This window comes from Oryx dammah, unplaced genomic scaffold, assembly GCF_014754425.2.
Source record: "Oryx dammah isolate SB20612 unplaced genomic scaffold, SCBI_Odam_1.1 HiC_scaffold_25, whole genome shotgun sequence".
In the NCBI taxonomy this organism is placed as follows: Eukaryota; Metazoa; Chordata; class Mammalia; order Artiodactyla; family Bovidae; genus Oryx; species Oryx dammah.
The window spans coordinates 59,821,175-59,837,471 of record NW_024070209.1 but is presented as its reverse complement, the minus strand read 5'-3'; the positions used below and the strand labels follow the sequence as shown (position 1 = coordinate 59,837,471).

General features: G+C 39.8%; 1 protein-coding gene across 1 annotated transcript in view; it reads right to left on the bottom strand.

Annotated features, from left to right (window-relative positions):
• Positions 1-3,766: 3,766 nt before the first annotated feature.
• COMMD1 (copper metabolism domain containing 1) overlaps positions 3,767-16,297 on the bottom strand; it is a 162,803-nt gene continuing 150,272 nt past the window's right edge. The window contains exon 3 of the mRNA XM_040224012.1: positions 3,767-3,991. Coding sequence (XP_040079946.1) covers positions 3,884-3,991 — 108 coding nt within the window. The 3' untranslated portion in view covers positions 3,767-3,883. The remainder of the gene's footprint in view (positions 3,992-16,297) is intronic.

The window sequence follows — 16,297 nt, the reverse complement described above, 5'->3', positions numbered from 1 at the left end:
GAGTACATCCAGGCTGTATATTGTCACCCTGCTTATTTAACTTATATTCAGAGGACATCATGAGAAACGCTGGGCTGGAAGAAGCACAAGCTGGAATCAAGATTGCCGGGAGAAATATCAATAACCTCAGATATGCAGATGACACCACCCTTAAGCAGAAAGTGAAGAGGAACTAAAAAGCCTCTTGATGATAGTGAAAGAGGAGAGTGAAAAAGTTGGCTTAAAGCTCAACATTCAGAAAACTAAGATCATGGCATCCGGTCCCATCACTTCATGGCAAATAGATGGGGAAACAGTGTCAGACTTTATTTTTCTGGGCTCCAAAATCACTGCAGATGGTGATTGCAGCCATGAAATTAAAAGATGCTTACTCCTTGGAAGGAAAGTTATGACCAAGCTAGATAGCATATTCAAAAGCAGAGACATTACTTTGCCAACAAAGTTCCGTCTAGTTCAGCCTATGTTTTTTTCTGTAGTCATGTATGGATGTGACAGTTGGAATGTGAAGAAAGCTGAGCGCCAAAGAATTGATGCTTTTGAACTGTGGTGTTGGAGAAAACTCTTGAGAGTCCCTTGGACTGCAATGAGATCCAAACAGTCCATTCTAAAGGAGATCAGTCCTGGGTGTTCTTCGGAAGGAATGATGCCAAAGGTGAAACTCCAGTACTTTGGCCACCTCATGTGAAGAGTTGACTCATTGGAAAAGACTCTGATTCTGGGAGGGATTGGGGGCAGGAGGAGAAGGGGACAACAGAGGATGAGATGGCTGGATGGCATCACCGACTCAATGGACATGAGTCTGAGTGAACTCTGGGAGCTGGTAATAGACAGGGAAGCCTGGCGTGCTGCAATTCATGGGTCACAAAGAGTTGGACATGACTGAGCGACTGAACTGAAGTTAAACTAGGGGCTTCCCTGATAGCTCAGTTGGTAAAGAATCCACCTGCCTTGCAGGAGACCCTGGTTTGATTCCTGGGTTGGGACGATCTGCTGGAGAAGGGATAGGCTACCCACTCCAGTATTCATGGGCTTCCCTTGTGGCTTAGCTGGTAAAGAATTGCTAAACTTTAAAATGCTGTGGTTTATTCTGAATCATCATTAGAATAACACCTTGGAAGACAGGTTCTATAAAAGAAAGAGGAGACTATAATGGTTGAATTTAAGCCTCCAATGATTAAGCCACTAGCAACCAGAGCTTCCAAGATAAGGCAGTCCTGAGAACAAGGCCAAAGCTTTTGCTCCTTACCAACATGAAACTACTGAATCTGAAGCTTCTTTTGAGTGCAGTGTTTGGCCTTTCTATACTGTTTCTAAACAGACTGGAAGTTATAGTGCTTATGATTTACCAATGGACAATTTCTGCAAGGCCCATTTCAGGCTGAGGGTTGTTTTTATTTTGCCCCACACTTCCTGAACTCTAAGGTGATTTTAATCTAGGATTAAAGAAGTAGGCAACCTAGTGGGGTCTGCTAGGACCTTTCTGACAGTTTTCTCCTTCTCTGGTCCTTTCTCCATGCTAGAACTATCCCCAGGAAGATGTCCTAATACAAGAAATTTCCCCTTACAAAAATTTACAAAAATAGATTAGTACCAGAAAACACAGAAATTTCTCTGGTGGCTCAGATGGTAAAGAATCTGCCTGCAACGCAGGAGACCTGGGTTTGATCCCTGGGTTGGGAAGGCCCCCTGGAGAAGGAAATGGCAAACCACTCCAGTATTCTTGCCTGGAAAATTCCATGACAGAGCAGCCTGGTGGGCTACAATCCATGGTGTTACAGTGTTGGACACAACTGAGCGACTTTCACTCACTCACTCACCAGAAAATACAAAATCCAGATAAAATCCAATAGGCAAGAAAGGGAATGATTAAGTCTCATATATTCTTAGAGGTAACACAAACTGATTTTTAACCTGATATTAACTGAAAAGGAATCTGTAGTGTTTAGTAAAGTCTTAAAAACTGCACTCTCTACATCAATCATACCTCAGTGAAAACAAAAAAACAAAACCTGGGAAAAAACCTATGTGCTCCACTTTCAGGAATTTATTCAGGGAAAAATCAACTCTTTCTAGTCCTAGCCTTCTTTTTGTTATCTGTGTTTATTAGGTTGATGGATCATTTAACTCTTCTTACTGTGTTCTATATTTTCACAAGACTATAATAAACATATACACCTTTGGCAATCAGAAAGGAAAATATCAGCAGTAAACATAAAACACACATAAACACACCCTGTCTAAAACCACTCGCACTCAAAAGTGTTTAGTGTTAAATGTGGGACCCACCTTCAGCAACCAGTGTCTTTTATTATTATTCTGAAAAATTCACTATTCTTTAATAGTTTTTCCAGAGACTTAGGGTTTGATGGTATAATGAACAAGCCTATGTCCACTTCTGTGGCTGTTACTTTCACAGGATGACCTAAATAGAGCTTCAAACCACGACAATGATGTCCTCTCCCTGTGGACCCATGGGCTGTTCCTTCAGGCTTCCTCAGACTTACTGGAAATGTGATCCAAGACTAACATGGTAGGTACAGTTCTCTCTTCCAGTGATATCTGGAATTCCATTATCTGATGAGATATTCTTTTCCTTCATTTTACAACAGGAGACATTATCTAAATTCTCCTGGATCAAATGACAGTAGCCCTGAGAACAGAAAGCAAGTTTTAATAGCTCTTTCACCAAACCACATGACTTCTCTGATTCTGTTTACCATACTGTTTGAAGATGTTTTCTGAAGGGTCCACAGAGGCTACATTCAAAACCTTCTGGTCATTGTTTGCTAACTGCTGGGATGGTCTTAATCAGAGAAGAAACCAAATTTTCTGCTTCGGTTTTGGAAAAGCTCCTAAAATGTCTTTAAATTGATTTAGGAGAAAATGTTTAACAGAAGAAGAATTATTACTGCCCTGGAATAAATTCATTAGAACTGACATTTGTTGAAACCACAGACCAAGAGTACTACATGTTGGGGACACATTACATCTCAAAGACAACTGAAGTTTCCGAATGCTGTCGTTATCAGACGATAAAAGCTGTTCAACAAGGACCACAGCCTCAATGTTCTGGTTAACAATTTATTCTCTTAGAATGTTCTTGGTGTTTGGTATAACCTCTCTAACAGGACCTAGTTTTCTCAAAGAAATTTTCTTCAAGAGGTTTTACGTGATAACTCAAGATTTCTAAGGTAAAAGACCTCCCATCACTTCAGTAGACATTTTCCCTCCCCACAATTCTGACTTGAGCTAAGCGAAGGGAGTCCCTGAATGATGAGGCAATTTAGTTCTAGGTTCCAGAAAAGCCCAAGTTTCCCAGTAGCTCAGATCAAACCAGACCACCCCCTGCCCTTCGATTTAGGCAGAACTAATACAAATGCCTGAATCAGTTCCAGAAGCATCTCATGTCTTACTAAGGTCAGTAAACCTCTTCTAGGGAAGGCAGGCTCCTCAGGCCTCAGTTCAGGCCACATTTGGTCAGCCTGTATTTGCATGAGTAAAATGTTTTCTCCCTTTTAAAAAATTCTTACATGATTGATCATGTATAATCCTACCTAGGAATAACCCACCATAGCAAAGGTTTCTAAAGTTGATCCCACCCTAGTCTGAGGGAGGATTCAAGTCTCTGAGGATAGGGTCCTTAAGTCCTTTTTTAAAAATGCTCTTATGAGTGCCTCTGTGTGCTGAAAGATAAGGACTTCTGCAGGAGATCAACTGTAAGAGTAACTGAAAGGGAGACAGAGAAATCACAGCAAGGAGAGGCAGGCAAGATTTGAACTTGAGGATTTAATACTATTAGAGGAATACGATTTTTCTTTGTTTAAAAAAGCAGGCCTCTGGGGTGGGATCACAAACACCTCTGCTTCAACATCTCCATCTTCAGCTAGGCTGGTTGCATCAGTGTGCTGATACTTTCTTCTACCTCTGAGAGCTTCTTCAGGACTTGATTGACCTTGACCTCATCAAATTCCAAACACAGAAATTCAGATTCCTGGAAAACACAAAAGGATATTTTAGACAAGATCCCCAAAACTATCCAAAGCTCTGCTTCTGGTATGACCTAGCTCCAAAGGCCAGGGCCTCTACCCAGCAAGCCTGACTTAGGTCTCAAAACCTAAATGATATTTTACCCACACAATCCCCTAAATGAAACTACCTCTATAAGATATTTCATAAATGCTAAAAAGAGATACAAAATAATTTTTAAAGTAAGTACTTAAGTATTGGGTTTCCCTGGTGGCTCAGTGGTAAAGAACCTGCCTGTCAATGCAGGATATGTGGGTTCAATCCCTGGGTCGAGAAGATCCCTGGAGTAGGAGATGGCAACCGACTCCATTTTTGCCTGGGAAATTCCACGGACAGAGGAGCCTGGTGGGCTATAGTCCGTGGGGTTGCAGGGCTGGACATGACTGAGCAACCAAACGACTTAAGTATTGCTGTTTTATAGATGAAGACTCTGGGACACGGGAAGGTTAACGTGTATCACAAAATCAGAAAAAGGCAGAGTCAGATTGTGAACTCCCTGCTCTGGCTGACTCCAAAGTCCATGCAGTCTCCATAGCACCCTGTAATAAAAACAATGGAGAGAGGATTTGGCTTGACTCTCTGTTTGCCTGGGAATTACGCTCTTCGATTTAGCGGTTATATTAGAAATTATGACAAGCTATGAATAAGTTGCTTGGGAAACATCAACCAGATAACTGAAAGATAACCAGATCTTGAAAACAGCCTTAAATATTTCTGAGGCCTTTCCACTTGCTGCAAGCCAATTCTCCTAAGATTCCCTCAAACACATTCCTTTTAATCACTGTTGGGATCAATCTACCCTGAATTAGGCAGATATTAAAGAAAAGTGTGGTGACACTTTGAAGTGTGTGACCGAAGTTTCACATACACCTGACAAGTTCTAGGTCCACTCTGACTTCAGAGACAAGGGAGAAGTATGATTCTGAGTGATCATATTCAAGGTCCTCAAGATCAATAACCATGTAATTTTACGACAGTATGAATTTTTAGAGACCAGCTACCTTGTTTTTTAGGTAAACAATTGAGGCTTCAGGCATGTTAAATGACATGCTTATTATCCTTCTGTTTGTTGATGGCATAGCCACTGGGTCAATGTTCTTTTCTTTATATTTTCCTTTCTCAATAAATGGCATTTCCCAACCCTGTCCAAAGTGGCAGGGATCCCTCCCTTCAAAGAGAGGGATTCACTCTGTCATCAGCTAGAAGAACCCTCAGGATTTGATTTTGTAAAAGTGCCTTTGCTGTTGATGAGCAGCTGTGCTGTGTCCATATTAATGGCACTGAACATCCCCTAGGAGAAACAAGTACAGAGGGAAGGAAGGATGAGTTTTTCAAAGGGAGGAAAGGTAGCTTTCCTTGACCACAAGCAACTTTTCCTCAAACATGTATTTAAATAGGAAAGGGGTATAGTCTCATATGTGATCTTAGAAACTGCTAGGTTTTCATTTAGTTGAATTTAAAGAACAAGAAAGATGCTCCCTGTGTTTGAGCTACAGGCAGGGTTATCTCCTTTTGGAAATAAAAGCAGATGTATGGCAAATTAGGTACCTGGCTAAATTAAGGACAGGTCTCAGATTTGAAAGCCTCTTATTCTTCATTCACGTTTATGAGAACTTTATTGTTTTTGTTCAGCTGCAGTCATGTCTGACTCTTTGTAACCCCACGGATTGCAGCATGCCAGGCTCCTCTGTCTTCCACTGTCTCCCAGAGTTTGCTCAAACTCATGTCCATTGAGTCGGTAATGCTATCTAACCATCTCATCCTTTGCCGCTCCCATCTCTTCCTGTCTTCAATTTTCCCAGCATCAGGGTCTTTTCCAATGAGTTGCTCTACACATCAGGTGGCCAAAGTATTGGAGCTTCAGCTACACAATCAGTCCTTCCAATGGATGTTCAAGGTTGATTTCCTTTAGGATTGACTGGTTTGATCTTGTTACTGTCCAAAGGACTCTCAAGAGTCTTCTCCAAAATCACAATTCTAGAGCATCAATTTTTGGGTGCTCAGTTTTCTTGATGGTTCAACTTTCACATCTGAACATGACTAATGGTTATAGCCTTGACTATACAGACTTTTGTCAGCAAAGAGATGTCTCTGCTTTTTAATATGCTGTCTAGGTTTTGCCATAGCTTTCCTTCCAAGGAGCAAGTGTCTTTTAATTTCATGGCCATAGTCACCATACACAGTGATTTCAGAGCCCAAGAAAAGAAAACCTGTCATTGTTTCCACTTTTTTCCTCTTCTATTTGCCATGAAGTCATGGGACCAGATGCCATGATCTTAGTTTTTTGAATGTTGAGTTTCAAGCCAGCCTTTTCACTTTCCTCTTTCACTCTCATCAAGAGGCTCTTTAGTTCCTCTTCACTTTCTGCCATTAGAGGGGTATCATCTGCATATCTGAGGTTGTTGATATTTCTCCTGGTAATCTTGATTTCAGCTTGTCATTCATCCAGCCCAGCATTTCCCATGATGTATTCTGCATAGAAGTTAAATAAGCAAGGTGACAATATACAGCCTTGACATACTCCTTTCCCAATTTTGAACCAGTCCATTGTCCATGTCAGATCTTTAGCCTGACTTTAAAACATTTAAAAATATTTGGTCTTTGAAACAATTATCTAGGAATTAATAATTACCAGAGTCCAACATATATATTTAGGAACTGGCAGAAGAGATGATATAACCCATGTTTCACCTCAGTGAGATAAAGCCTGCTACAATAATAAATCACCTGGTTTTCCATTTATACGGGAAGAGCTTATCAAGGACAATGTTCCTAGAGATAGGAAAACCTGAACAAAGTTTAATAAATAGCCAGGATGTTTTCTGACTAAAGATCATTTATTTGTTGTAATTTTCAGTATTCAAATGATCTTTGATTGGACCTCTAAGTATTCATGAAGCTCAGTTCACTTCTGAGGGAAATCAAATATCAGAGAGAAGAAGCAGGTTAAACAAGAGTCCAAAGTTAAGCAAATATTTCCCATGCACTCTTAAACTTCACCTCTCTCCCCTGGAAACAACAGAGACTAACAGTCTTAAAAAGACACCTATAACCATACATGACTCTTGAAGAAACAGCTTACTTGAAACTGCATTATCAAGGCCTGGCTTCATCTAGTTATGCTATCAAAATATTTTATCAGGAAATCAGGAGCCTTTAAACTGGGGCTTATCAAATGGAGCTTTGTCCAAATTTTGCATTTGGCTGGGGTGCCTTGCAGAAAATACATCTAAAGCACTTGAAAAATATCTTTAGAAATGCAAATGATGCTTTTCACCAGATGCAAGAAGTAAAACAGCAGTTGGAAACACTTGATTTTTCCTCAGTCATCCATCTTGATCTGGGCCTAACTAGTCATAATAATGAAAGATGATAAGACTAAATTCCTGTATTTAAGTATCTGAATCAAATGTAGAACCTGCTTCTTAGTAGAGTAGATACATCATCAGATAGAGTCAGAAAATGGTTCAGTTCAGTTCAGTCACTTAGTCGTGTCCGACTCTGCAGCACGCCAGGCTTCCCTGTCCATCACCAACTCCCAGAGTTTACTCAAACTCATGTCCATCGAGTCAGTGATGCCATCCAACCATCTCATCCTCTGTCGTCCCCTTCTCCTCCCACCTCCCATCTTTCCCATCATCAGGGTCTTTTCCAATGAGTTAGTTCTTTGTAATAGGTGGCCAAAGTACTGCAGTTTCCGCTTCAGCATCAGTCCTTCCAATGAATATTCAGGACTGATTTCCTTTAGGATTGACTAGTTTGATCTCCTTGCAGTCCAAGGGTTAATGGTTAGCAGGTGAATAAGCAGATGCATCATTAAGAATATGTACTCTGATCACGAGTACAGCAATGTATTAAACACAAGGGTTCTATTCCAAATTAGAAAAGAAAGCAAAGGTAACCTATTCAAATATTCTTTCCAAGTACAAAAGCTAAAAAGTCATAAAATCCTAACAAGAGATCCTTGAGGGGCTACTCTCTCCAAACTAACAACAACAAAAAAAACCAAGCTAGCTTTTAATGACATCTAGAAAAGGACATCTTACATGTTCCTAAGGAACTCCTTTCCCAGATAACTATTCTTTTTTCAGGAAAGTCTTATGTGTCAAGCCTAAATCTTTACTTTTTTTAGCTTAAACTCATTTCCCAGCAAGGTCAGAGAATATAACTGATTATTTGTTTATATAATAATTAAATGCTGTTAGTAAGCAAGTGTTTGGTTTCTCAATCTACATACTAAACCTTTTTGTTTGTACTATCATTTAAAAGACCTTTTTATCTAGGTCCAGCAGCATACCCTGACGAATTCTTTGGCAAAACAATACTATAGTGACAAAAAGTAACTTATTAAAAACCTGTGTGCTCATTTGCTTCAGCCATGTCTGACTCCTTGTGGCCCTATGGACTGCAGCCCACCAGGCTTCTCTGTCCATGGGATTTTCCAGGCAAGAATACTGGATTGGACTGCCATGCCCTATTAAAAATCTAAGTGGAACCATTTAGAATAAATTCAACATAAAACAAAATAGAAATCTTATAGCCTATATCTTCTATATTATTTCCTGTGCAAAGTTTCCACAAAGATCTATCCCAATTTATTGGTCATATTTAACATTATGATACAACTTTGGCAAATTCTAACATGTTCCAAATTTGGACAATGGAGGATGAAAGTGGGAAAGGGTGCCTTAAGATCCTGCTAACCAATACTAATTCAGAAGGCCACATATCGTGACCAGTTTTCATAAGGCTATTCCCCAATTTTTCTTTTGGCTGCATTTACTGACACAAAGAGACTCTTAACTGAGCACACAAAGTTTTAGCCATGAAACCTATCCCTCTGTTTAGGCTGTCCTTTCCTAAACTGAAATTAATCCTCTGAGCTGCAGCTCTGCCACTCTGAGTCTTCTGGAAAGAGAAAGAACATTTGGCAAAGGTCAAAATTGGCAATGGTGCCTTGAAGAGGAATTAGATAATAAATAAGGTAGCCAGGGCTTTGAATGCTGCCCACCAGAGAAGTTTAAAACAGCTTCATAGGTAAATCTGTGTTCACCACTCATTCCCATACTTTCTGCGGCTTTCTCAGAATTATACCAATACTGCTCCCAACTCCTTCAGGAGACCTGGAAATAGCTTCTCTGTAGCAAAGAATCCTCCAAGTTACTTCATAAGGAACCACTTATCCAAAATTAAATTTTATAGTTCTCTGAAAACTGTGCTGATTATTCTCCACTTGTCCTTTTGATGTAGGAGATAGATGGGCTCCAGGTTAGACATTTACAGCTGGCCTCCTGTTTATATGTCACTGGACACAAAGAAGTGGGCTTCTGGCTGGATACTTAACAACTGTTACCATTTCTTGAGACAAGAAATAGGTGGGCTCCAGTTAAATAAGTCATTTACAATCAGCCTTCTGTTTGCTCTCCGAAATGTAAACAGCCAGGTAAATAGCCAGGGTTTGTTTCTTGTAAACATCTTAAGGTCATAGTCATGGCAAGGACAAAGAGGGGCAAAACCCTGTTTGAATAAAGGATTAAGGGATCTCTACTTCCCCCTCTTTTGGGACAAGGGAGACACTACACATGAACAGAAAGGCTCCTTGTGAATCAAAAGTCAAGAGATAAAGCCAGGCCATAACTGGTCTTGCTCCTCCCAGAAGCCTTCACTTTGAGATCCATCTTGGCTGAGGGGTGCATATACAACCCAGGGAAGGATCCCAGGGTAGGTCAGGTGTGGAAAAAGAAATCAGATAATAGGCCCGAAGGAAGACAAAGAATGGAAGAACTGACCTATATAAGTAGCTTAATTGCCTCTTTTCTGAGCTCCTCCTCACTAAGGGGAACACCCACACCCTTTCTCTCTGGGTGTGCATCTCTGCCGTTTTCTGTCTTAACTAAAAAACTATTTCTCTATATGCTCTCCTACTCGTGCTATGTCTCTAATAATCAACTTTGTACCTAAATTCACGGTTTCTGCTTCCGTGATAAATGCATTCTTCACTGGGGGCAAAGATCCAGGGGAAAATAACTCCTAGCCTCTAGCCCTTGCTGGTCTGGTGGCTAGGATTCCTGGTTCTCATCCAGGCTGCTGCTACTGCTACTGCTAAGTCATTTCAGTCGTGTCTGACTTTGTGTGACCCCATAGATGGCAGCCCACCAGGCTCCTCTGTCCATGGGATTTTCCAGGCAAGAGTACTGGAGTGGGGTGCCATTGCCTTCTCCATTCATCCAGGCTACCCAGGTTCAATTCCTGGGCAGGGAATTAAGATCTCGTGTCACTCCACGGCTCGCTACTGCCTCGCCGAGATCACTTTCATACCGTTCCCCATCTTTCTCTGCCTTGTTCCAAGTTCTCTAAGATTGTGTCACTCTCTTGTTCTCTGGTTTACAGTGGGGTTTTGACAAGAAAAGACAGAGGTCAGGATATTTATTCCCCTACTCCCAACTCCTTCTCCTCTGCTATTTCCAGTATTTTTTATGTGTGGGAATCGTTTATCTCCCACTTTACTTTCTGGCCTTAATCTCTACTTCAGTATAGACATTAAGAAGATTTTCTTCAGACTGTGAAAGTACATAACCACCAAATACAAACTCGAAAGACGAGCAGGGCAAGAATTTTTATCATGCCTAAGTTGGTAGAAAGGCTGCCCTCCAAGTGATAAATGACAGTATGAACCAGCATCAGTATTTAATTTTTTTCTATTGTAATCTGATATTAAATTTTATATAATAGCACTTTGATATTAAAAAAGAAGAAAACAACAATAGTAGTAACAACTGTACAAGGTGACATTTCATTAAGAATCTGCATCAAAGGTCTTGATACCAGACTAATGCCCTCATCTTTACAACCTGTCCTTATACCCTAAATCTAAAGCAATGGATAGCTTAGGCAGTAGCTTAAAACAATACTTTCCAAAAGAACATTTGTGATTTATAATATTTTTGAATCTTTCAACACATATTTTTAGCAATACATCTTATTAATATAACCAATGGTCCTTACTCAGGCCATTTTTAATCCTGAGGAAATCCTAATTTCAAATATAATAGCTGACAAGTCCTACATTTACTGTGTAAAAAGCAAGCTTTAGCAATTTTCCAAAAGGGAAAAACATTATACTATGAAGTACAAAGCAAATTATTCTATTGAAGATCAGAAAAGACTAAAGTCAGACTCTTTTGGAAGCTAAGACTGAAACTTAATAACAGAGAAACTAAACTAAAATGATTTACCCCAAAACTCAATAGATGTCCCCATGTGCTAAGACCAACTATGGGACTAAGATAATGGTAGTTTCAGAACCAGAGCAGCTCCTACAGGAAGCATTTATCTACACTCCCTCAGTCTCCTAGAAGAGGAGAGAGTATTCTTGGTGTAGTATAAAAGCATTAACCATCACTGGATAACAATTACTGAGTTTTCTGATGATATTATTCAGGCATTTCAAAGGACTTCTGTGAGGACAACTTGACAACAGGAGTTTAAAGTGCTTAAAAATTTAAAAGTCTGCACTCTCACAAATTCTTACTACATTAAAAGATAAATTTTATGAGAAAACATGAATTTTTAATCAGTTAACTAGAAACTCAAGAGAAAAGAGAGACATCGGGTATCCAGGGAGTTTCAGATCTACCACCGATGTAAGCTACTGCTAAACAAATCTAAGGCACCTAATTTCAGCTTTTCAAGTAGTGCATATGGGTTTTACATAAAGTGGCACAATTTTTAAATAAAATAACATCAGATCTTCATTATTCAGAAACTGATTATCTGGGTCTCTGCTGCTTGACTTCCTCCTCCTTTTGGGGGCCATCTTTTAAGTATTTCTACAAAATGGGAAAAGGAAGTGAAACTTAAACTGGTTAATATGACCAAATCATAGCAGCTCTGCAGACGGTTTTTTAGAAATGGATATTAGAGCTATTAAAAGGAACTCTGTGACTTCATGTAACTACCTTGGAAAATTATACTCATAAGGTTGTAATTTAAGCCAGAAAGATCTTCTTATCCCAAATATTTCCCTTCCTTTAGTAACCAGGACTACTGTTCTCAGCTTAATATTAGTCTTTAATAGAGAAATACTCCCAGGAGAAGTAATATAAAAAAGTCACTTACACCTTTCTATCACTTAAATTAGGAGATTTATTTTCCTCCAGGAAGAATGAACCCAAGTAGCCTGCCTTAAAACACATGGTACCTACCATTAAGAGGAACTGGGGAAAGTGGGACAAATAGGTAGGGCATGAAACATAAAATCAGGAAAATACCAGAAGTAAATCCTTCTCATATCAGATGCACAGATCCACAGATGAAGGATATTAAGCTAGTCTTACCCTAGATACATCCTCTCCATGCCTTTCTAATCACCTGATCGCCAGGAAAACCTAAGTGAATTTTTATAGGGGGCAGTGTTCTTGCCTGGAGAATCCCAGGGACAGAGGAGCCTGGTAGGAGCCTGGGGTTGCACAGAGTTGGACGAAGTGACTTAGCAGCAGCAGCAGCAGCAGCAGCAAGATAATCACAACAAAAACCAAAGGCTGAATTTATACACACACACACACACACACGTGGGGTGCTTTCATTTTCATCTGCAAGCTCAGGGCCTGTGACCCAACAAGGCAATGAGATTCCAAGAACACTGTCCACTCAAAGCTGTTTGAATTTCTAAGAAGAGAGAAAGGAGGAGTATACCAAGAATAGGACCCTAAAATTCTTTTGGTTATAGATTTCTTAGCTGGAAAAAAATCTAGAGTTATGACCTAGAAGAAAACTGGACTGTCCTGCCAATGTGTGGTCAAATAGAGCATGTATTTTGACCCAGGCAACTTGACTTGTTTCTGAAAGGGAAAAAATAGTTTTGACCTTATAAGAATGAGAGGTTCTTTCATTGGCCAAATTCTGTACTGCTAAACCAAGACTATCATTATTCATCTTCCCCCAAGATTTCTGAGCAATCTGACACTTATCTGCTCACCATCAGTGTATGTGCTTGTGCTCAGTCACATCCAACTCCTTCATGACTCTATGGACCACAGCCTGCCAGGCTCCTCTGTCCATGGGATTTTTCCAGGCTAGAATACTAGAGTGGGTTTCCATTTCCTCCTCCAAGAGATCTTCCCGACCCAGGGACTGAGCCTGCATCTCCTGCATCCTGGCAGGCGGATTCTTTACCACTGAGCCACCTTGGGACACCTCCATCAGTGTACAGTGAAAGGTAAAGGTACATCAATCTTCATTTTACCACTAAAAACAAAAGAAATCCAAAGACTAGCCTCACTTACATGAAGCCTGAAATTCCCAGCTCTTTGATTCAACCCACTGCCAACTGACACCTACATCTGACCCTCAATTTGGACTCTTTCAAACCTGATTAAGGTACATTTACAGATTAGACTGGGAACTAATTAGGCAGACCCAATTTTGTACTGATCTACATAAATACTAAACAACACTTAGTATTTTAGAAACACCCAACAAAAGAAAATCAATTTGCTGTATGACTCAGGGAACTCAAAAGAGGGCTCTGTAATAACCTAGAGGGGTGGGGATCGGTGGGAGGTGGGAGGGAAATTCAAGAGGGAGGGGACATATGTACACCTATGGTTGATTCAGGCTGATGTATGACAGAAATCAAATGAATATTGTAAACCAATCATAAATAAATATTAAAAAATCAATGGAACCAAGTTATATAAACAATAAAAGCTCAACACAATAAGATTATTGGATGATTTCTACAAAGCACTGTGCTCTACTTCATTTTATAACTTCATTTTCAGCAGGATTTAATACTTAGCTGTTAAGATTCTCTGTATTTTGAAATACTGTGGCTGAAATATATTTTGGTAAAAAACTATTACAAGGTGCTCTTGTTTGATCTTCGGGAAATAATACAGAGTTTTGGCCAAGTAGAACTAGTTCTCATGTGACAATGGACAAAGGACCAGAGGATCAACTGTGAAACAGCTGAAAAGGCAAATCACACTGAGGGAAGGAGAAATTTCACTTAAATCTTAGAGAAACCAAATGACAAAACTCTTTAGCACATGAGAAACAGTGTTGTTAATTTTACTTTGAAGTTCAACTTGAGGTGTCTCATCATTCCTGATGAGGTACCTTCCAGAGCAAACTCATTTGCAAACAGCTTTGACAAACAAACTAAAATATATTTACATGAAAGGAATAGAGAAGATTTTAGAAAACATCTCATCAAGAGTAGTTTGTTTAGGCGATACCATTAATTAGGCAGGAACAAAGGATGCAATGGCACTTGCTTTCCAAGGGGCTCTTGATAACTTAGAGATTATGATGGGAGAAACACCTTAATACAACCAATAAAAAGACAAGAGTGAAGCAATGAATGACAAACTCCTTGGCAGGAGGAAAACAACTAGAGGATGTCCAATTAGAGCCCAGCTCCATTGCTCTGCCAATAGCACCACCTATCTATTCCCAGCTTCCTCAATGTGGTTTCTTTTAAGTCACGTATGACAGCATGATTAAGCAGAAATAGGCATTGTTGAAAGCAGCATTTCCCTTCCATTTAGAGGAAGCAAGTGAAGCTATGCAAGGAGGGCAAAGGATGAAATGATGAAGAATAAGGGGACTTTTGAATTCAGAAAACACTATTTGGGGAGAAAGAGTTTGGGATGCGTTTTTTTTTTTTTTTCCTGGCAAGGCTGTGGAGTGTGGGGACTAATTTTGTTGGGCTTCCAACCAACTCCAAATACAGTAACATTCTGAGGCACTGTAGGCTGGAATTGTCATTCTAACATTTGAATTTGTGGGGGACACAATTCACTCCATAATAATCCCCAATGCTTGGAGTGCACTGTGTTATCAGGCATCACCTAAGTGTTCGCAGTTATGATGATGATGATAAGCTCATATGAGTCTAGGCTTGCTATTCACACTTTACAGAAAAGAATTTCTAATAGTCTAGAAACAAGAAAGACACAGGCAAACACACAAAAGCTATCTTCTGACTGCTCAGGTCTGCCAGCCCAGTGTGGCAGAAGCTATATCTGGCCTCGTCCTTACTGAACTTGAGTTTGAAATGTCATTTAATCAATAAGGGCTGCCAGGATAAGGGCTGGAAAATGGCACCAAGGAAATCTTTCCTAATCCTCACTCCCAGTCCCCATTTAGTACTTTCACTGCCATTCTGTGTCCCAAAGTCCAGCCCTGAAGACTGACTTGGAATCTGACACAACATTCTGTCAGAGAATATTAGGATGAAGGAAGAAGACAGGCCTTGCAGTCACTTAATGAAGTTAGTCACTATTCTCTAGCTCAAAGAGTTTACTGTGAACTTCTGGAGCTAGCAGAAAGACAGGAGATTGCATCTTTATTGTCAAGGTTGAATCCTGGTATCACTTAGGTTGCTGGGGCCTTTGTCCATAGGTAATAATCACCCCTCCCATCACCATTGTGTTTACAGTTTAGAAAGCTGTTTCCCACACATGACCTACCTCATTTGACCCTTAGAAATGCCCTGTTACTAGGAAGAAGCCAAGCCAGAGGAAAGGTACTTTGAACTAGAACGGACAGACCTTGTCCATCTAATCCCAAATCAGATCTTTTCAGCTATATTTGGAAGATTTCATCAGATAATGCAATAGATTTTATGGGTTTTGATATACTTCTGATCCAATTTATGGAGGAAAAGAAAGTAAGGCCTCATTTACTTATTACTGCCCACAGTTTTAGAAAGTAGGATTATAAATTCAGTCCTTTGTGAAAGACAGAATAGGCAGTCAGGTCCTAACTGGTGAAGAAAAAGAATTTCTTTCTTTGTCACCATTCATTCAGCAGGTTTTGGAAGTAATGGAAGGAACAGGAAAGTTTGAGGGAGGTTCAAGGATGATCTCTGAACCCTGGGGGAAAATGAAATGCCTAAAGAAATGAAATGCCTTAATTAAAAAGAAGTCAGCCTTGAAGGCAGAAGTAGGAGAGATTGTGGGAAAAGTATGACAAATCTGAAGACATAAGCAAATGCAAGAAATGTCATTAGAAATGACACTAATGATGATATTAATAGCAGTGATAACTAACAATAGCTAACATTTGTTGAAGACATGCAAAACGACAGGTATGACACTAAGCGCTTTACATGTATTATTTCACATTGGTGAAAATTTTACCCCATTTTACAGATAAGGAAAGATGAACAATTTGTTTAAGATCACACAGGTAATAAGTGGAGTGGTAGAACCAGTTTTTAAAAAACCCAAGTCTGGCTTCAGAGTCCAAGCACTTAACCATTTCA